General features: G+C 39.1%; 1 protein-coding gene across 1 annotated transcript in view; it reads right to left on the bottom strand.

Moving 5' to 3' along the window:
• Window positions 1–23,354, bottom strand: part of LOC127424679 (glutamine--fructose-6-phosphate aminotransferase [isomerizing] 1) — a 50,778-nt gene that overhangs the window by 5,745 nt on the left and 21,679 nt on the right. Inside the window, exons 12-15 of the mRNA XM_051670066.1 lie at window positions 21,785–21,882; window positions 20,940–21,060; window positions 20,701–20,858; window positions 9,914–10,028 (exon numbers count right to left, since the gene is read on the bottom strand). Of these exons, the coding sequence (XP_051526026.1) occupies window positions 9,914–10,028; window positions 20,701–20,858; window positions 20,940–21,060; window positions 21,785–21,882 (492 nt within the window). The remainder of the gene's footprint in view (window positions 1–9,913; window positions 10,029–20,700; window positions 20,859–20,939; window positions 21,061–21,784; window positions 21,883–23,354) is intronic.

The following is a 23,354-nucleotide window of genomic DNA, read 5'->3' as shown; positions in this document are numbered from 1 at the left end:
GAGATTGGCTGAACATTGTGTATTATTCCAGGACGTGTTGAGATCTGAGACCTAAAAGCTATTGCCACTGAAATAAAGGGAGAACATTACAGGAGGAAGGCAAGAAAGTACGCAAACAAAGATGGGAATGCTACAAAAGGTGCGTTCTTGCGTTACGGTGACGGAACCCTCAATAATCAAGGGGGCAATAAACTTGCCTTCAAATGTCTATGCCATTAAACTGGATGTGTTATTCAGTTAAACTGAATTTTAATTAAACCAACAATTGAGTTGCTTTCTGTAGTTATTACGTTTACCAAAAACTAAAAAAATAGGGACAACCTGAAATGAAAAAGCAAATCTAACACACAATAAAAATGACCATGCATGAATGTTTGATACACAGTATATAATAAAATGGAAAAGGTCTCCAGTTACACATGTAACCTCGGTTCCTTGAGATGAAAGGAAGGAGACATTGCGAATCGCTAGGAAATTCCTTCCCTGACGACCTAGTTGAAACCCCTTGTACAATAACGCCAATCCTGTGATTGGCAATGGTGTTTGAGCCCCGCCCCTTTAGGTGCGCAGTTGGCCTATATTAGTGGGTGCGTAAACACCATTTCTTCAGAATATTCTGATTGAGGGACAAGAGCGTGTTGCTCAAACCTCGAAACTCTGAAGTAGTGCGGCTCATTTTCGCAATGTCTCGTTCCCTTCATCTCAGGGAAGCAAGATTACATGTATAACCAGAGACGTTCCCTTTTGATTCAGCTCACTCGACATTGCGAATCGCCTAGTGGAACAGAGTCCCATCATGCCGCACTATGTCGCGTCATACCCCAAGAGATAAAACATTTGAAAAAGCTTAATTATAAGCCACAGGTCCCTAGGACGATGACTTATTAAACATGTATAAAGAAAACCCCCACATGGCGAATGCCAGATGGAAATTAAACTAATCTGGGGAGTCAGATAAATGAGCCCATTGTAATATTAACTCTTTTGCAACTGTGGTTGGGAAAGTAGGTTTATATTTAGAAGTACTTATGACTTAAGAGGGGGTAACTCAATTACAGCCTACCTACAGGTGACCGTATGAATATTTATCAGGTAGCCTTTCCAATGAAGATTTGGGCTCACTCCTGAACGTAGGTGGGTGAGCGCTCTATACCGAGAGGACTCGTGAATGAACAGATGCCACGTCTAGGTTGTAAAACCTCGCAAACATGTTTTGCGAAGACCAGCCTGCTGCCAAACATATGTCTTGTAAGGACACACCATTTGTGCATGCCCATGAAGAGACAATGCCTCTAGTTGAATGCACTTTTACGCCAATAGAGCAATTCACACCCTGCGATTCGTAAGCGAGGGCAATCGCATCAACAATCCAGTGAGAACCTTTGTTTGGAGACGGACATGCCTTTTGTGCGACCTCCATAACAAATAAAGAGCTGATCTGACAGCCTAAACTGACGGGTACGCTCTACATACATGTATAATGCCCACACAGGGCATAACAAGTGCATGGATTGTTCATCATCTGAATTAAACAGTGGGGAAAAAAAGGCTTGTAAATGAACCACCTGAGCCCTGAAGGGCATTGATAAAACCTTAGGCCCGGTCTGAACTCCAGACATGAGCTATCGGCCACAGTGCCAGCAAGTCACCCACCTGTTTAAATGATGCTAGAGCCAACAGGAGTGTGGTCTTCAGTGAGAGTGCACGCAACTCAGCCAAATCTAATGGCTTGAAAGGCGGTCCCGTGAGTGCTTTCAGCACCAGGTTTAAGTCCCAAGTCGGCACTGTAGCCGGACAAGGGGGTGTTCAAATGCCTCACTCCACTAATTAACTTTATGACAAGATCATGTCTGCCTATAGAGGAGCCAGCCTCTGTGCCATTCGGGCCACACTTGTAGATTCCACAGCTCTGGCTGGGGATGCCAAAACATGCCTTGCGCTTGAGAGAGGAGATCCCTCCTCAGTGGTATTTCCCATGGAGTGCCGTCCAATATCTCTGTCATCTCTAGAATCCAGGACTGATTGGGCCATTTCAGTGCAACCAACAGCACATTTTCCTTGTCCTCTTGGACTTTACTAATGACAGAGTGAAGGAGGCGCAGCAGGGGAAATGCGTATTTGCATTACGCTGGCCATTTGTTCATGTGCTCGTATGCTCATGGAATCGAGCCTGACTCCCAAAAAGAAGATTTTTTGGCTGGGGGAAGAGTGTGCTTTTTGCCCAGTTGACATTTAGACCTACAGTAAGTTTTTCAAATGGCAGAGCAGCAGGTCCATGTGATCGCTCAGCAGAGCCTCTGATTTTAGTAATAGCCAATCATCGAGGTAATTTAAAATACGCATACCGTTAATTTTCAATGGGGCGAGCACCACATCGATACATTTCGTTAACATGCGAGGAGCCAGGGACAGACCAAAAGGAAGGACTTTGAATTGATATGCAGTTCCCTTGAACGCAAATCTCAAGAACTGCCTTTGACGTGGCCAATTTTCACATGAAAGTACATGTCCTTCAGATCTATTGATGCAAACCAGTCCTGTGGACGGTTGTGCGATAAGATCTGCTTCTGAGTTTATCTTGAATGGGCGGTTTGGGAGCACATGATTTAAGCGTCTCAAATCTAGAATGGGCCAGAGCCCGCCGTATTTTTTGGAATAAGAAAATAACTGCTGTAAAACCCCCTGTGGGCTTCACAGTTCAGAATGATCTCTATTGCGTTTTTCGCAAGGAGATTGTGCATTACTGCACGTATATTTCCGGTGCGTTCTGTAACCGAACCATAGACTCTAAAACGGCATTGAAGCGTGGTGGCCGGCATGCAAACTGAATCGTATAGCAGTGTTTGATCGTTTTTAACACCCAATCTGACACGCCCATGAGGGCTCGCCACGCGTCTGCGTAGCGGGACAACAGCCTTAGTTATTATCTCCTCTAGCGAGCGCCGCTCAACATAGGAAAACGGGTGGCCACAAAGTGAGGGGTGTGTAAGATATGAAGAGGATATAGCCCTTTTATTAAGAATATGTGTGCGACCGGTGTTTTTATTATGAACGCATTTCTCTTTTTTGGCAATACATGTTTTTTTTTTTGTTTTTTAAGCGTGACACACAGAAAAATCATTTTGACATTCATCCCATTCCTGACAAACTGCCGTGGGGAAGAGGGGAGAAACACTGTGTATATCGAAACAAGCTCTCTTTGGCTTTGTGCTGAGAAGAACTGCTTCACTTCGGAAGGAAGTGTTTCATCGCTTGCGACTGTGTTTAAGACGCAATGAAGTGTTCAGCAAATCCTTCTACAACATTGCCAAAAAGGCCATTAGGTGCCACCGGTGTGTCAAGGTGGGTTGTTTTTCAGAGTCATGCATTTCTGTTAGCGTAAGCCAGATATGCCGGTCCAGGACTACCAGGCTGCTCATCACCTTCCCGAAGGCTTGGGCAGTCGTTTTTGTGGCTTGCAGTGCCAGATCAGTGGCGGTGTGGATCTCCTTGAAAAGCTCTGGATCTGGGCCTTGCTCATCCATACTCTTCCATACTCTTGAGGAGCTTCGCCTGAAGAATGGCGCATCTGTTGGCGGCGGCCAGTTTGCTTGAACCACTCATCTAGGTGAGATTTTTGCAGTTCTTCCGGAGGGGACCACTCAAGGCCACACTCCTAAACCACCCTGGCAAGGATGTGAAGAAGAAGCTCCTTATCAATGGCATGTGCACACTCCTCACCCTCACTGGGGGAAGGGGCGGAAACATCCTTTGTGGACCACTCACCAGATGCTGCGAGGAACACAGCATCATCCTCATCATCAGAGCCGCCATACGGAATGAGGCCGTGCGCTCCAACAGAGGGCCGGAGCTCATCAGATGCATATTGCACAGGCGAGGACGTTATCTCAGATGTTTGGGGGGCTCCTGGGGCTTGTGCCGGCACGAGGTCCTCAAAAATTTCCATCTCTACCTCACGGCCCTGCCGTGCCTCCCTGTGTGAACCCTCAGAAGCTAACACAGAGGCGGCAGTCGGGAGAGCACGGGAGGCTGGATGAGGGCGATCCTAGAATGTAACGGCCGGAGACTCATGCCTTCAAAGTGAGGGCAGTCAGTCTCCATGAGAGCTACTTTGGCGTGGGTGTGGCCCAGGCAACGAATGCAGCTCTCGTGTTCGTCTGATGGCAGGATGTGCTGCTCACATGAAGAACACTAGTGGAACGACATCTTGAAAAAGACATGTACACACAAGCTACTCTTTTTGTGAAAGCCCTGAGGCTTATACTCAATATATAAAGGATACAATAACTCCAGCTGGAGCACTGCGGGAGGAAGGTGGTATCTCGTGGAGCGTCGCGTTGTCAATGGCGAGCGTAGGAGCGAAGAACCCGTACACAAGAGTGACTTCGACGGCGAAGCAAAGAAACTCTTCATCGGAAGACTGCAGGGGAGCAGTAAACCTTGCTGTGGCGCAGCCGACGAGTCGTCCTGCCGTTTTCACACAGAAGATCTGTCTGCTTAGACATGAATTTCAACGGCGAAGCGTTTCTAAGACAAAGATGTCCTCGGTCTTGAAGAAAGAAAATTCTGAAGAAATGGTGTTTGCACACTCGCTTATATACCTAAAGGGGTGCAATCACAGGATTGGCATTAATGTACAAGGGTTTCAACTAGGTCGTCGGGTAAGGAATCCTCTAGTGATTCGCAATGTCGAGTGAACTGAATCGAAAGGGAACCTTTCAAGCCGCCTTCATAAAACATGAAAATGGCACTAGATTAGAGCTGGGTATCGATATAGATATCGTGATTTTATTAGATTCCAATTGATTTGGATATATTCCAATTATTATGTCCATTTTGCTTACATATAAAGGAAATTCTTTCTCAGCTAATGCTGCAAATTATACAGGAACCCTTTTAACTTTCACATTACAAAATTAAAAATTAAAAAAATTAAAAAGAGGGCCAAAACTATTCACTTCAAACTCTGTTTATTTAAAAGATATAATAATCAACACAACCCAAACTGAAGTAAACTACATTTTAAAAGCAAAATTAAAAGATCAATCTAGGAATTTTAAGAATCGATATCGGGTATCAGTTAATGCATTACATCTGACAGCCCTAAAATCCTTAATAAAATAAAATAAATATTCTGAAAAAAGTAAAACTAAACTAAAACTAGAAAACACCAAATAAACTAAATGTATACTAAAACTAACTGAAAATTAACAAAAGCATGAATATTACAACCCCAATACCGAAAAATTTGGGACAGTATGAAAATGCTAATAAAAAAAAAACAAAAAAAAGAGTGACTTGCAAATTATATTCACCCTTTGCTATATTGAAAGCACTACAACTACACATTATATTATGTTTTTCCTTGTGAATGTCATTGTTTTTTTAAAATGTACAGTAATTTCAAATCAGATGATTGCAACACGCTCAAAAAGACAGGGCAATTTGAGACGGGGCAATTTAAGACTAATAACAATTTGACGAGTTGAAATAACAAGGCGATGTGAAACAGGAGATGTTAAACAGGTGAGGCAATCGTGTCATAGTATATAGGGAGCCTCCAAAAACAGCCTAGTCCTTCAAGAGCAAGGATCATTCGAAACTCGTCAATTTGCCAACAAATGCTTCAGCAAATAATTCAGCACTTTGAGAACAATGTTCCCCAAGACAAATTGGAAGGATTTTGGGCATTTCACCCTCTACAGTGCACAATATAGTTAACATTTCAAGGAATCTGGTCAAATCTCGGTGCGTAAAGGGCAAGACGAAAATCATTCTGAACACGATCTCTGATCCCTCAGACGTCACTGTCTTAAAAAAACGGCATTCATCTGTAATGGATATCATGAACATGGGCTTGGGATAACTTTAGTAAACCTCTGTTAGTTAACACCACCCCCTGCTGCATCCACAGATGCAAGTTAAGACTTCACTATGTAAAGCAGAAGCCCTACATCAACACTGTCCAGAAGCGCTGACGACTTCTCTGGGCTCGGTCTCATCTTAGATGGAAAGTAGAACAGTGGAATTGTGTTTTTTTGGTCCACAGAAGAGTCCACATTTCAAAAAGTTTTTGAAAAACAAAGCCATCTTATTATCCGGGCCAAAGAGGAAAAGGGCCATTCAAGCTGTTATTAGCGTCAGGTCCAAAAGCCAGTGTCTGTATGGGCCAGGGGTGTGTCAGTGCCCATGGCATGGGTAACTCGCACATCTGTGAGAACACCATGAATGCAGACAGATATGTACAAATTTTGGTCCAACATATACTGCCATACAGTACCGTCTTTTCCAGGGACGTTCCTGCATTTTCCAGCAGGACAACTTCAAACCACATACTGCCCGGATTTCATGTGCATGGCAGTGTAAGCAGAGAGTGTGGTGCTAGATTGGCCTGCCTGCAGTCCAGTCTCCAAATGAGAATGTGTGGTGCATTATGAAATTCCACTTTCTAAACTTACCAAACTTGTGTCTTCAGTGCCCAAATGCTTAATAAGTGTTAATAATTAGTAATTAGACTGGAGTGTGTGTTTGTGTCGGGTGGGGGCAATGTTTGGGGGGGAGGGGCTTAATGTATATAATTTGATTTAGTATTTTCTGTTATGTTTATTTATTTTATGAATGGAATCAATAAGAATTGTTAATAACAAAATAAGTGTTATTAGAAGAAATAATGTTTCACAGTGGTAAACACTCGACTGTCCCAACATTTTTGAAGCATGTTGCACTCATCTGATTTGAATTTACAGCACATTTTCAAAAAACAATGAAATTCACAGGGAAAAACATCGTAACATGTGTAGTTGTAGTGCTTCAATATATAGTAACAAATCACTCCTTTTTGTTTTTATTAGCATTTTTCATACTGTCCCAACTTTTTCAGAATTGGGGTTGTACATGACGATGCAACATTTTTGCGAAACAAAATTACATGCCTTATTACATATTTGGCTGCAGTTTCCTGGTTATATGTCCAGCGGGTGGCACCAAAAGCAGGTGAAATGGTGTCGTAATCAGACATGGTTAAGGTAAATATTAGATGGAGGTTTTAATAGGTAAAATGTACCTCTCTAACCTAAAATTTTAACTTAAACTTAGCCAATAGTGTAAACAAAACAGGCATCCTTTCCCTAAGCCAAAACCTAAACCTAACCACTAGTGTCCATAAACAAAATGAGAAATGAAAAGAACATTTTCTGAAGAAACCTCATCTACTTGTGTCGCTTCTATGACACTTTCATCTCACGTGTCATCTTGCATGCTTGACTGGTCTCTACCACGTACTTCTGAGTCTAAAGTCCAAGGCTCTACCGTGGAAGCTAAATCACATTGGAATAAGTGTGTAAATATAGGTGATTCTTTAATACAAGTGTTAAAATGAATTGTTTTTCAAATGTTACGTTTTAGCAAAAGTGTTTCGATATCATAACATAGCAGTGTTTGAGTAACCGCGCGATAAATAGTTGTATATAAAGTCAGCCGTTGTAGTTGTGATTTGCGTAAAAGTGAATAAAACTCAGTTGTTGTAGAGTATCGTGTTAATTTCACTAGGAAACGTAGAATGCGGCACCTAAAAGTCAGTTTGCAAAAATGTAGTTATAAAATTTTGATTGTTGAACAAAAGACTGAAATCAAGCTTGCGTAGCATTTGCATTCACACACTTGTGTACTTGAGTATGTTTGTTCGGGCTGAAACACTCTAAACAGTGTCCAAAACAGCAATGCAAACAATAATGATAGGATCAGCAGTTTTTGTAATGAAGTGAATAGTTTACTGGAATGCATGAGAAAGTTTAGTAAGTGGCTGCCAAAACATTCCTGACTTCATTGGCTTGGATGCAGCTTTAAAACTCTGCAGAGAGAACTCTGCAGAAAACAAGAACTGGAGAAAGACTGAGGGGGGAGGGGGGCCTTGGCAGACACTTGCGGTCCAATAAAGACTTCCAACGGTGACTGACAGAGCTGGACAAAGCTATCTGCCTCTGCTGCCCTGCTATTACTGCACCTCTGCATATACACACATAGGTGCAGTCATGTTGACACAGAGCTCTCTCTGCCTGCACTATGATGTCAGCTTCTTGATATCGTAAATTTACAAAAAGGGCACGTGAACAAAAACACTGAGGTTTAGAGTTAACCTGTGAAAATCTTTGTCTGTATGTTTGTTTCTTGTGGTGCTATGAAGCTTTATAATACAGCCATATGTTCTGTGCAGCATAGTTTTCTATAATGTAAATCAAACTGAAAATTTACAGTTTTGCAACTTCACTGAACAAATGCTTTAAACAATCATCAGGTACCTAAATCCTTTGGCAACTAAATCTGCACAGGCGGATGCAAAAACATGTTCGGTACGAACGGCCCCTTATTCACATGACACAGCACTACTTAAAAAGTTTCTAAAATTTAAAACAAAAGTCTACTTTTAGTTGATTGTAGGCAAATATCCACCAAATCGAGCGGTCTGTCTGTTCTCGGTGTTCCGATACTGTTTAACTGAGTGAGAAACCACTCCAAATGATTTGTGCACATGTGGTCTGAACAAATCGGTCTGAATAGATTGGCTTTGCTAATCCGTCTGGCCAATTCACTGAAAAGAAGATTCAAACTAACGAATAATTTGTGAATCGGACACTAGTTCTGATGCAGACAAAAATACAGGACACATGTCATGATTGCTAAATATTATCAGGTCAGTTGGAGCACTTATGGTACGCAATGCGAGTGAAGACAATTTTAGTGCCGCCGCCACCACCCACCACCTCAAAATTATCGCCATTGGTCTGAATTTGCCAATATTTGAAGCAAATAATATCAGGGCTTATTACATTGCTCTCTGGGACACTTTATTCTGATTGGTCAATTGCAGCAATCTGCATTAAAATATTTTTTTTATGACTACTAAAATGCGTAATCGACTGTTGTACCAGGCAACCAATTTCCTATATTCAGTAGCTGTACTAGTTTCAAGTCTCTCATATAGGGATGTGATGGTATAAAATGTTCATATCGCGATAACTGCTGAATCATTAATCACAGTATATGGTATTGAATTACAAAACAGGCTGAAAGGTAAATAAACTTTATTGTTGTTCTTAATTAGAAGATTTAGTTACTTGTTTTGTACTTTTTAAATTAAATGATCACAAAGAAAGTAAGTTTGCAAAGATCAAACCAAATCAGATTCAAAGAGATATGGTGGCTTTTAAAAGTCTGGGTCCAATTTAATTTATAATGGTTTATTTTCATCGCAAATGAATAAGTAACAACAATGGTAACATTTTGAAGGAAAAGTTTAATTGAAAAAGAAACATGAATTTGAGTAATTTGGTATCTTCTTCTTACTGTAAGAGTTAGTGTTGTGAATGTTGATTTATTGATGGAAATTCTACAGTGCATTCAGAAAAATCTAAACAATTTAGTTAATAGGTTCTCTAGAAATTTTCACGGTATTTTTAAGTGCTCATGATAACAATATGTTCATTATCACAGTATACCTTATTATTGAATATCGGCAAATTTCACTCGGCAGTCTCTTCTCATATAATAAAATAAATTCAACTCTTCAAAACTTTCAAAATGTTCATTATCAAGTGATATTGTATGGTCTTGTATTTTCTCCAATTCAAACCTCAAACTTTCTATGACAGGTTAAAAAAGCATTAGACAATTATCAATTATCTATCCATTCTATTGTAAAAAAAAACAACAAAAAACAAAAATGACAAACAGTATTGATTTATATCTACGATCTCTCTTTTTGGGTTCTGCCAAAATGTTTATATCGGTGCATTGTTAAATATTTATCAATGACTTCTACTGGGATCAGATCACATGTTAGCAGATTTCCCCCCCCAAGACAATTCCAAGAAAAATTTGGGGTTATGAACTTTAACGGAGCTGTATGTGCGTTTACCTGGTAGCACTTTGAGGCCTTGTATGATTTCTCGTCTCCGAGGCTGTACGGATATTCTGTCATCACACATCAACAGGGCAAACATGATGAGAGCCACAAACTGACTCGTGTACGCCTGCAACATGCAAAACAAACACCAAAAAAACTGTTTAGTTAAGTTTACCTCTATGGTTCATGATAAGAGACATTCCTTAAAGAGAAAATGCTATGAATTTTATTTGTTATAACTTCTGATCATTGCATCAAAATCAGCATGATGTTTGTGATAAAGATGCTGAATGAAATCCCTTTAGATGTTAAAATATCTAAAATAAATATCAAATAAAAAAAAATTAAAAAAAAATCTCTCTCTCCTAAACAAACAAGTCTTCAAACACAGAACAAAGATTGTGAGGTGGCATATTAATGTAGTCAGTTAATTGTTAATTGAAAAAGTTAATTGTTCAGCCATCAAGTCAGTATAATGCGGGCAAAGCACCGGCTCCATTTCAGAGGAAAAGGAGTATGCGTGGTTGTCTTGGCTCTTGGCTTTATACACTTTTTGAATGGTGGTGTTTACACACTACAGGTGGTTTCCAGATGCCAGTTTAATAAAAACAACAATTCCCAAGTTGCACATTTGAACTGCAGGGAAACCTCCATTAGAACAATGGGCACCTTTATGGTCCACATTCTACACCTGGTCAAATAAAAAAGTAATTAAAGCTTGGGCTGCCAGAGACCCTATATTGCATTTCAGTATTGGTTGAGGGAATATATATATATATATATATATATAAAGACAAGCCAAAAATGTTCTGGTTGAATGATTTGCCAAATAGGGACAGTGAAAAAAGAGAAAGAAAAGGTGTATATCACTCAATCAGCTTCCTATTTCTCTCTCGGTGTTCCTCCCACACCTTAGATCCCAAAGCCTCCATGGCTCGTAACTCGTCTTGACAGCATTCCTTAACGCATACGTTTCCATATTAGATGTTGAAACATAATACAGTGATATGCCGTCATCCCTGAGAGCATATTAAAGCCATTCTCAACCAAATATGAAGCACATTTAGGAAGCATTCAGGAAGTTTGACAACATGCTCTGGCTCACTCACGGTTCTGTGAATTCATGTGACATGCGAGTAACTTCCAGTGATGCTGGAGGAGCCACAGACCAGACACCCACCCTGACAATCACTACCAGATGACAGCTGATCCCAAGACAATACTGTGTCGCTTATAACTAGCAAATGCTTTTAAAATGACGTGATGATTCACTACCTGTAAGGATAGAGCGACTGCAACAATCCAAGGTTAAACGACTTGTTCAAGAGTGTGATGGTTATAGGGTTGACATATTATGACATCAGTAAGCTGTTAGATCCTCTTGAACCAGAAACCTTTGTATTTTTAACCAAACTAATACCACTCCAATGCTTTGTGACCAAGACCCTCTTCAAAAAAAAATGCACACATGCAGAGTTGCACTGAAGATTTCTGCTTGTGGTACATAAAAGAAAAAAAATCCTCCAATGAGACACTTGGATGTTGACTTGCAGTCTTGTGGCCTTAATTTGTATGTGTCCATGACAGGGCTAGGTATTGAAACAGATTTCCCAATTCGATTCCGAATCACAAGCTCTCGATTCAAATCGGATTTCGATTAGATTCAGATTAATTTGAGTATATTTCAGTTATAATGTCAATTTTTCTTGCATATGAACGAACTTTATCAGCTAATGCTGTTAATTATACAGAGGACATTCTAAATAGGCACATTACGAAATTATACATTTTCCCAATTTTATCTTTAGCATTGTTTTTTTTTTTTTCATCTATCTTTTTGGTCACATTTAGCTTTTTAAATAATTTACAAATCCAAGTATTTCATCATTTAATATGATGTCTTGAAAATTCCATATATTAGATTGCATACAGTACATAAATTGTTTTAGATCTTCAAACAAGATATAACATAAAACAAAGGCAACCTGAGTAAACACAAAACACAGTTTTCAAATAAATAAATTATTTTATTGAAGCAAAAAAGTTATCCAACACCTACATCACCCATGTGAAAAACTGCCCCCTTAAACTTAGCTGGTTGTGCAATCTTTAGCAGCAACAACTGAAACAAAACGATAACTGGAGATCAGTCTTTCACAACGCTGTGGTGAAATTTGGCCCACTCTTCTTTGCAGAACTGCTTTAGTTCAGCCACACTGGAGGGTTTGAGCATGAACTGTCTGTTTAAGGTCCTGCAACAGCATCTCAATCAGGTTCAAGTCAGGACTTTGACTAGACCACTCCAAAAATTCTTTTGAGCCATTCAGAGGTGGACTTTAATCCTATGCTTTGGATCATTGTCTTGCTGCATAATCCAGTTGTGCTTGAGCTTCAACTCACAGACTGATGACCAGACGTTCTCCTTTAGGATTTTCTTTTAGAGAGCAGAATTCATGTTTCCCTCAATTATTGCAAGTCGCCTGGCCCTGAAGCAGCAAAGTATCCTCACACCATCACACTACCACCACCATGCTTGACCGAAGGTATGATGTTCTTTTTGTGGAATACTGTGTTTGATTAACGCCAGATGTAACGGGACCCCTGTCTTCCAAACAGTTCCACTTTCGACTCATCAGTTCACAGAACATTCTCCCAAAAGGTGTGAGGATCATCAAGGTGTGTTTTGCCAAAATTAGACGAGCCTTAATGTTCTTTTGGGTTAGCAGTGGTTTTCGCCTACCCACACTTCCATGGATGCCATTTTTGGCCAGAGTCTTTCTGAAAGTGGAGTCATGAACCTTAAAAAAGCTCAACCTAAAAAAAGTAACCTTTATTGATGCAAGAGAGGCCTGCAGTTCCTTGGATGTTGTCCTTGGCTTTTTTGTGACTTCCTGGATGAGTCGTCGCTGTGCTCTTGGAGGAATTTTGTAACTGGTGGATTTGGAGGATTAAGTAACTTAGGAAGCAAATACTTTGTCATACAGGCCCAGTTGGTATTGGATAAATGTTTGCTTCAATAAATAACATTATCATTTAAAAACTGTATTCTGTGTTTACAAAGATTGCCATTGTTTTATGTTAGATTTTGTTTGACATTTGAAACAATTTAGTATGAGATATATAAAACAGAAGAAATCATGTTGGGGGCTAATACTTTTTCACAGCACTGTGTGTATGTATATATATATATATACATATATATTACACACCGATGAAAATACCAGATCAGCAGTTACAGAAATACTCAAATCAGCCCGTCTGGAACCAACAATCATCCATATGATTATCTAAACAGCCAATTGTGTGGCAGCAGTGCAGTGCATAAAATCATGCAGATATGGGTCAGGAGCTTCAGTTAATGTTCAAATCAACCATCAGAATGGGGAAAAATATGATCTCAGTGATTTGGACCGTGCCAGACGGTTGTGATTTGGTTGTTGGTGCCAGAAGGGCTGGTTTGAGTATTTCTGTAACTGCTGATCTCCTGGGATTTTCATGCACAACAGTCTCTAGAATTTACTCAGAATGGTGCCAAAAACAAAAAACATCCAGTGAGCGGCAGTTCTGTGGACAGAAACACCTTGTTGATGAGAGAGTTCCAAAGAGAATGGCCAGACTGGTTCAAACTGACAAAGTCTACGGTAACTCAGATATCCACTCTGTACCATTGTGGTGAGAAGTATAGCATTTCAGAATGATATTCTGAGATGTGGGTTGGTACTGTTTTGGCAGCACGAGGGGGACCTACACAATATTAGGCAGGTAGTTTTAATGTTGTGGCTGATCAGTGTATATACAGAAATATATTTTTGTTACAGGTTTACTGTTTACATGCATAATGTGCAATATTTACAATATTTACAAGTAGTTACATTGATTTGAAGAACAAGAGCTAAAATAACTTTCTTTTAGAATAGCGACAGTTCAGCAAGTGTTTTGTCTCGACGTGTTTTGGTTGAGCACATATTAACGAGTGGAGCTGAACGCATCCATGCTATGTGTGATTAGAATTAAATATTTTTTGTTGTTCTTGATCCACAACTGACTGTGAAGAATAGAAAATAATATTTAAAAGACACAATACTTAATGACAGTTGGATTGTGTGGATCACGTCTTTGGACACACATTACACGGAAACAAGTTAAACCAAACTTTTACTCTCAACATGCAATGAAAGGATATTGCTGCTGTACTTCTTTCCCACTAGACTACTCAATTACTGGTGAGTGAAATCTGAAAATTTACCAGCCAGTGGGCTAAGACATTTTTTGTCACAAAGCACAAAATTGTCACATTTGCGAGTGATTTACTCACATTGTAGTAGGTTGCCACATGGATCGATTTTGAGATTTAAGAATCAATATTGCGATAATTTAAATGAAGATGCATCGGAGGACAAAAAAAAAAAAAAAAAAAAAAGTATTTTTACCCAGCCATGAGAATATAAGGTCTCATTTGTCATTTTCTGGTTCAAAAGGGTGCTCACAAATGACCCCTGTGTGTCCTTTTGCAAAGCACATACTGGTGCAGAAACAGTGACCTGACTGGTACAGTCAACTTTAAGAGCAAACCTGATCTCAGAAATTGCAGATGCATACAAACTTATACAGTAGCCATGGTTTTACAATAAACAAAGTTTTTATAAAAATATCGAACCCTGATGCAAACCTGAAATTACATATAAAAAACTAAAACTTTGCTAGAAACTGGGTTGGGTCCCAATGGACTTGTGCCAGGTAGTGGACCTTTACTTCTCAGTGGTCTACTCAAAGTCAATTTGAACTGAAAAGACTGAGGTCGACATTTGGGGTAGGGCCATTGCATGAAAGTGTCCTCTAGATTTCTCTAATGTGCCTAATTACTGCTGGCTAAGATGTTATTTCTGGAAACTAAAATTGACACTTTTAGACAACTTAAGTATACATAAGAAAGCAAAGAGGCAGAACAGGAGATGGAACCAACAAGGGACAAGCAATGGTAAAACAAAGGCCAGAGGGACAATCTCTAGGCCAATGAAAAGATCTATTTGAGTTCAGAAGCCTCATTGGCAGCATGATGTAATTAACACTTGCAAAACATTGACATAGAAAAACAATTAACTCTTGGAGGAGCACTAGAAGATTTATTATATATGGTATCATGAAGGATCCAAAAGTTTGCCACAGCAGCAATACTGCTGAAAGGGAAGAGGCCTCATGGGAGAGGGAGGACAAACCAAGAAATATGTCATATCTGAAGTGCTGCAGCTCGTAAGATGGGCCGGGCATGAGTTAACAGGCTGCACCCAAAGCTGTAACTGGTGAACTGGCAAAGAGAACGGAAAAGATGGAGGGTGTCTATTGCCTGTAAAACTGCTGACAGCAAAGACTATTGATTGGCAGATCCTTGGGTTGCATGAAGAAGAGGCAAGTCCCAAGATGTAGACCTCACCACCTAGTGGCCAAAATGCACAAGAGGTTTAGGTGAATGCCCACCGCAAATCTGTGCATCATCCATGATGCTGCCTGTCTAATGTACACAGACCAGAACTACATGCCGAAACACGTGGTTTTGTGTTATTTATTTTAAAGTCCAATAAAGTCTATCACTGGAAGTGTTACTGGATTCCTCTGCTCCATTAATGTACCCAGGCCTACCATGTACACCCCATGTGGAATGTTTTAAAAATGTGTGGCCAAAAGAGCACTGGCGTCTACAAGACGCTCTCATGTCTTTTCCCCCCACTTAAACATCCCTAATTATTCCTGCTGCAATCTGGCAACTCCAAGCAGTTGTGGGTGTGCGTTTAGAGAATGGCTTCCCTGAGGGATCACTTTGGTGGTGTGCAGACATGGGTGGAACGAGAGCAAGTGCCTGCATCTGTGCAGCAATCAAACAATTCTCAAAGGTCCTGATATTTAAGAGAACATGGGAAGATGTTTGTACATGTACAACTTTGGGCTTTGAAATGTGATTAGTTTTTGTGCAATGAAAAACAAACACCCATTAACAAAAGCTTTTTACAGACCTGATCCTGCAACATAAGCAACTTGAGGGTATAATGGTACAATGGGCATGGCTTATGGCTCACTTCTTGCAGAGATTGGCCCAACAACCTTCTGGTTACCAGCCGTGAGCCTTAATCACCACACATCATTGACAAATGCAAAAAGCTATATTAAGTCAACTCTCGAACATGCATGTTTAATGTGACGCAAGTCCACCCAGGAACATGTATGAGAAATAGTCGCTTAAATGGGGTCAATTGACCTTATGAACAATCAGTTGTGATCTCTGCCTTTGATTCTCACTTGCTTTAATAATTGTCAATTGTTCATTATGTCATAAATCCATATTTTTATGGTGTCAACATTTGCTGTTGGGGTTTCTCTGTCAACTACGTCACACCTGATCAGTAACAACCTTTGGGAGGTTTTCAGATTACAATTGCAGAACATACACCTCTTTATTCTAGAAAATGTTTAACAGTATGCACCCACACAGCCCCATAAGGCTCACTCATATAACACAAAATATCATTTAGAATTATTATTAATACTGCTAAAGTCACTTTTAACAGTTAATACTGAGGATGAAAAAAAAACTAAAAGAGATTAAATCACAATTAGTTAATTTAAATGTTTAATTTTTTTCTGTTTTACAGATTTAACAAAGAAAAACTGAAATCTTTCCAAGCATTCCCTGGAACTTGCTCAAGGTACTGCCTTGGGGTGCATGTACACCTGGTTGGGAATCACTTTTAGAATACAGAAATGGATAAACCACAGATCTAATGAGGGCTTTATCCACAACTATAGGGCCCTGTATTTGATTTGAAAACCTGAAGCACATCCTAAGGGAGTCTGTAAAATATTGTTTAAACTCATTGAAAATGGCCTGCCTAATTGCTTCGAGCAGAATTAACCGGGACAAAAATACCAGTGCAGGATTTTGGCAGCTGTCCTGGGTCCTAGCCCTAATTATTTCCCTCTGTACTCTGAGGCTTAAATGAGCAATTATATCACCTTATTCAGCCTGCAGGCATGCATATTTTTGTCCTAATGCAGCCCTGTTGTAAATCTACTGGAGCTGTCCTGTGTGAAACATGTCAACTGTGATAAATGCCTCTGCTAACTACTCCACTCACTAACCACTCTTAGTACCAGAAGGCTATGTTCCCTCTCCAGGAGGAAGACGGGAAGGAGAGAGTGGGTTACAGGAAGCCCGACACTGGGAAAATATAGTGGGAGGACGTTATACCTTAAATAGTATTATACTCTATAGTGGTGTGGCGATTCACTCGTGTTCTCGATGCACTGATTACTAATCTTGCCGATTTATATGCATCAATCTTGAGCCTTGGAGCATACGTCCTCATAGCTCTCCCCTCACAGACGTGCACTGCACTCTTCTTTCGTCCTTCACGGGATCACGCCCGCTCTCAGTTCTGTCCGTAACTCTCATTGAAACTTCAAGCTGAACAGCTTTCTAACACATCGTGTCCGATCTCTCATCAGGACCATCACTGACTGTCACATGAGCAATTGACAGCTCGTACTCTTGTCTCGAGTGAAAGACGCTTAAAGCAGTGTACAGCTGCCAACTCATTGCACGGCCACTACTGAAATAAAATGCTTTCATCAGCCATTATTTTCTATAAGATAAATAGTGCCATTTTACTGGTCTCATTGTTTAGTTGAGGACTTGGTGTGCAGAAAACATTTAAGTTGAAGTCATCTTGTTGAAACTGCTTTTCTTTTCTCCTTATTTGATTATGGGGCCTTGAGGAAACTGAATGTAGTCACATGATGTTACATGAATTGTTTAACTGATTCAGGTCATGGAAATTCTGAAAATATCAGGGAAATTTAAAATTGTGATTTCCAGGCCTGGAAATGTCATGCAACATAATAACATCTTAATAAATCATGGAATTTTTATCATGAAATATGGAACACTTTTACAGTTATGCTTGGCACAAAACTATTGTATCGGCACATTGCACTCTGTTGTATTCCAAGAAGCCTGTATGTACATGTACTTATTTGAATCAAATTTCATTGTGTATCGAATCATTCTGAATTTGCAAATACGTTTTGAATTGAACCAATAACCTATGAATCATGAATCGAATTGTGTCTCTTTCAATCCAAAGATTCACACTCCTGGTATTAGCTTGACTCTTGCAGCTGGAGTCATAGCAAGCCAAAAACATCAGCTGTTTTTACTCATCATGATTCCAGAAAACATTTTTCCACATCTCATATCGTTTACTGACTTCCTTAGAATTCTAGGCTTATGTAGTGGTCCAAGCTGTGTCATAGTTGTTAGCACATATACTCTAGACGTTGAGCCGTGGTGCTCACACGGGTGATGCAGGTTTAAATCTGGCCAACGATGTGTCCCATTCACCTTTGCTCTCTCCTCAACAATTTTGTGTCCTCGCTCTACTACGGTCAATAAAGAGCTCAATAAAAAGAATAGCAAAATAATAACTGTTTTCAAACAGGTTTCCCCAAACACCTTAATTGAAAATTAATTTAAGTTTAATTTCAATTAAATTATCGAAGCTTGAAAGCAAAAAGCTAAACTTCATAGAAGTAAGGAGATTTCTCTAAGATTACTCTAGTCTAGCATATTGGACATGTTTCTGAGTTGGTAAACCAATGATGAGTTACTTTTACTTGATTGTCTGAACAGGATCTATAGCTATGGGATAGTTGTGGGTTACAGACCAATTTAAACCATATAATAAGGGTTGGCATGTGTGCCATACACACTGGTGAAAATAGGTATTGGGTAATTGGATGCTAGCAAATTGGTGGAAATGGGTCGGAAACAGCATGTGTTTGTGTGTGTGTGTATGTGTGATCCAAATACCCCAGTTACTGTTACTGTACAATTTTGATACATTTTAGAAAGGATAATAAGCAGGAAACAAAGATTTTCACTAACACAGTCCAAACTCAGTAAAGTGCTCTACTCATGGGTACAGTCGGGATATTATAACTACAGTAGTCTTATAGAAATAAGATGTTAACTAAATTACATTGAGTTTGCTTTCACTTTGCACCCAGTAAAAAATATCTGTGTTCAATTCAAAAGGTTCCAGATACCAGGGACTACAAATGGTTCAAGGAACAAAAACGAAAAACAAAAAAAAAACTAAATTAACTGAAAACCAAAGTGATTTTCAATTGTTCCAGAGTGAAAACATTATTTTTAAATGCTGGTAACCGGTTATGACCGGTTAATATTGTTCTGATAATTTTTTCATGAAACTAAAGGCCAAAGGGTTTATTTCAGTACATTTTTGGAACTACACCAGTAAAAATTAAACATGTGCTTTGATCCTGAAGGAAACTGCTGCATCACACATTTCTTTGCATATCTGCCCGTTGTGGACGTTGCATTCTCTGAATGAAGACCTTTTAACAACTATGTATAACTACTACATATACATACACGGTTAATCCAGATACAAGGAAAACATTATTAGAGGTTAAAAGTACGTACTTTTCTCAGTTGTTTCCAAGTCTTCACGGAATTATTGTTAGATATGATGCATTAATACAGATTTGATGCTGGTGGGTTTTGTACTTAAATTATACTTAACTGTTAATTAACTGCATGTTATGGTTTCTATGCTGATAAATCCACCACACAGGAAAAAAATTATTTTGGTATGATAAGTAGCTTATTTTGGGCTTGTTTTTCCAGACCATGTTGCTTGTTTCTCTTGAGAGATCTAGCAACACTGCAACTTATGTTTCATCCATCCCTTAGTGCAGAGTACTGAATTTTAAAAAATAATGTTATTAACTGTTCTTTTGATTTGTTCTTACTGGTAACCTTTTGGAAAGGAGGCTGCAGAACTTCTGAACCGGAACAAAGAAAATACAGTTTTTGCTCAGAATGAACCGAAATGAAAAACAATAAATGTTTACTGCCAGATACTTAGACAAATTACTCAAATCCACTGTAATCATGATATGCAATTAAGTAATTGTTATATGTTAATTAATTGAAATAATGTAATAAACCTACTGAGCATAAGGATGACCGTATACTGTACGTCAGCCACCACAGAAGACAATTTTTGACCGGGTTAAAATCCCTGTATTGCCATTATCTCTTTATTATAGCTTTACACATCCCCAAAAAAAAAGTGTTATTTAAAAAAAAGTCTGTAGGACAGTTGACGTTTGAATAATTGTGCCAGGGGTGCCACAAGAAAACTTGGGTTGCGTGAGATGCACATGAACAGATTGCTAATTTTATTTTTTTTAAGTTGACCTCCCCACTCACAAAATAATCGTGTAATTTGCACGCTGGTCGAAAGAAGGGAAAAATAATTCGAAGTAGACCGATATATTGGTTTTACTGATTAATCGGTGCCGATAGTTGCATTTTGAAACTAACGTTATAAGCAAAAATCTATGCCAATAGTCACCAATAGTTTTTTCATCATAACGTAATTTCAAAATAAGAGTCCCTGGTGTGTTTCGGGCTTGTTTATACTTTAAAATGTCCCATGTTATGCACCAAATCTTATCTGGTTATTTTGGGGATTTTGGTTGAACAATAAACTACATATTGGAATTTTATTCATTTAGGACTCTTTGTCTGTGCCTGTCATAATAAGGAAAGAATAAGATTTTTTTTTTAGCATTCTATAAATCAGTTTTAAAAAATATCGGGCAATTAATCGGTTATCTGCCTTTCCCACCACCTTAGTTATCGGTATCGGCAAAATCCACTATCAGTCAACCTCTAATAATAATTAAAGAAATCAACCAAACAAAATAGAAGAGCCCACCTTGGTGCTAGCCACTCCAATTTCAGGTCCAGCGTTAATATGAACGCCACAGTCTGTTTCTCTGGAGATGGAGCTGCCCACAGTGTTGGTGATGCCCACTGTCAGGGCGCCTCTCTCCTTACAGTAGCGCAGAGCCATCAGGCTATCTGCCGTCTCCCCTGAATACAAACAGCACAGTTCAGATGCCCGTCCTGTCTCAAACATAATACACAGCTTCATACACAGACACACAAACTGACCCGATTGGCTAATGAAAAAGCACACATCATCGCGGAACACAGGTGTGTTACGATCCAGGAAATCACTGGCCAGCTCCACCATGACAGGAAGTTCAGTCAGTTCCTCCAATACCTGACGAGTCTAAAGAGGAAATAGAACCAACATGAATTATGATTACGTGTGTGTTCCAGGTTTGATAATTACACTGTGTCCTAACCAGGCACGCTCCCACCCACCTTTTTCCCTGAACGTGGATATGTTCCATATCCGATTCTTAACAGATGCCGTTTTTGTTTCCAGTCTCTAGCAGCATTTCACTTTCAATGAGAACTAAAAATTACAAGAACCTAGAAACTTTGCATCATGCCCGGTTAGGACACAGCATTAGGGTGGATGAGAAACTCTGATTTGAGATGAACTATTGATAATAGTATTCAACCTCAGACTTTATAGGCTCATATCATAGATTTGTTATACTGTTTTCCCCCTGTGGCCCATTTATATAGTTAACCCTGCCATAATTTAGTTTTTCAGGACCATTTGCCACCCTATCTCGCTGATATTTAGAATTAAACAGGACTTTTTTTGCTTTTGTGCTTTTAAGACCTCTTTGTAAAAGCCTCTCTTTGCATCTCATATGGCTTGTGCTGTCCCATCCTTCAATAATAGCCAATTTGCATTGCACTGTTTTTTCAACATAGTTTCAATAGATAATCTTTTTGGACTGGGGAGGAAGTTTTGAGTTCTGAAAGTTACAGTACGTTTTACTCTTATTTCAAAAGGGAAAATGTAGTCCTTATCATATGACAAATTCAAATGCTGGATTTAAACCTTTGTGAGTCTGAGTGTGTTTTGATGTACATACTGCAACTCCAGCATGGTAACTGGTCCCACAAGCGATCAAGATGAGCCTTCGACACCTCTGGATCTCTTTAATGTGATCTTTCAGTCCTCCCAAGGTCACTGCATAACACACACATGTTAAAGGTGTAGTTCACCCAAAAAATGAAAATTCTCTCATCATTTACTCACCCTCATGCCATCCCAGATGTTCATGATTTTCTTTCTTCTGCAGAACACAAATGACGATTTTTAGAAGAATATTTCAGCTCTTTAGGTTCATACAATGCAATTAAACGGTGACCAAAACTTTGAAGCTCCAAAAAGCACATAAGGGCAGCATAAAATGGTTAAATTCATGTCTTAAGAAGCAACATTACCTATAAATTCATGGATGTAAACAATAACAAAAGACTTACAATGCTGCTGACCCTGAAGCGTTTCTGGTATCATTACGGGATCCTTCAAATTAGGCTCAGACTTATCCAGACATGTTGTCGATACTGAGCATCTACGCAAGAGAGGCAGTGAAACTGTATCCTGGTTTATATGCTCAATAATTTTATTATTTATATATATTATTTCCTCAGCGGAAAGATCGGGGATATTGAATCGTTCCAATTATAATCAATGAAGCTGTTCAATGAAGCTGTCTGCGTGACCCGCGGACAAGGTAAGAATTAATTTTTTAATTATAAAAATACTTGTCTCCTCCTTCTGCGCTAGCTTCTATACAACTCTAGCTACTTAGCAGTCAGATTATATAGATATTGTTGACTTATACATGAAAAATTACTTATGTTCCTCATTTGTAAATCGTTTTGTAAAAAGAGTCTTATAAATGACTAAATGTAAATGACTTGAGCAGCTTTATTCATTATAATGGGAGAGATCTATAGTCACTTTTAAAGCTCTACCTCTCAAACTTACAATTAGCTGGCATAAATATCCTTATCTATGGTAGATGAACATGTGTGCTACAGTTGTTATTACTGCACATACTGTATATAGCCGTTCATGCGTCCATTTGCGGTTGCTTTTTTGGAGATATAAACACTTTAATTTCCGTTTGTTCCAGGCATCCAGATCCACGATTTTAGTAAAGGCATTTTATGACAATCGCTTTAACATTAATCGTGTTTAAGTAATTATGAATAGAGGGCCTCCCGCTGTTGTTTTGAATGTGTTCGACAACTTGCAGGAAATATTCAAGGGACAAAGACATCACTTCTTTAAACCGACGAATAGTCCTTGAAATGGTCTATAGGTGTGGATGAGAACTTGATATATTTTTTACTACAAACTCCTCCCTGCCCAGCAGGTGGAGATATGCACAAAGAATGCAAATTGCAAAAAATAAAAGAAGAAAGTGCGAGTGGAGATTTAAATTAACAAAAGATTTCAATATTGATCTCTTTCTCACCCACACCTATGATATCGCTTCTGAATATATGGATACACTGGAGTCGTGTGGATTACTTTTATGCTGCCTTTATGTGCTTTTTGGAGATTCAAATTTCTGTTCATCATTCACTTGCATTGTATGGACCTACAGAGCTTAAATATTCTTCTAAAAATCTTCATTTGTGTTCTGC

This window comes from Myxocyprinus asiaticus, chromosome 33, assembly GCF_019703515.2.
Source record: "Myxocyprinus asiaticus isolate MX2 ecotype Aquarium Trade chromosome 33, UBuf_Myxa_2, whole genome shotgun sequence".
Lineage (NCBI taxonomy): Eukaryota > Metazoa > Chordata > Actinopteri > Cypriniformes > Catostomidae > Myxocyprinus > Myxocyprinus asiaticus.
Note: the sequence above shows the minus strand (reverse complement) of the source record. Positions and strands in the feature narration are given on the sequence as shown.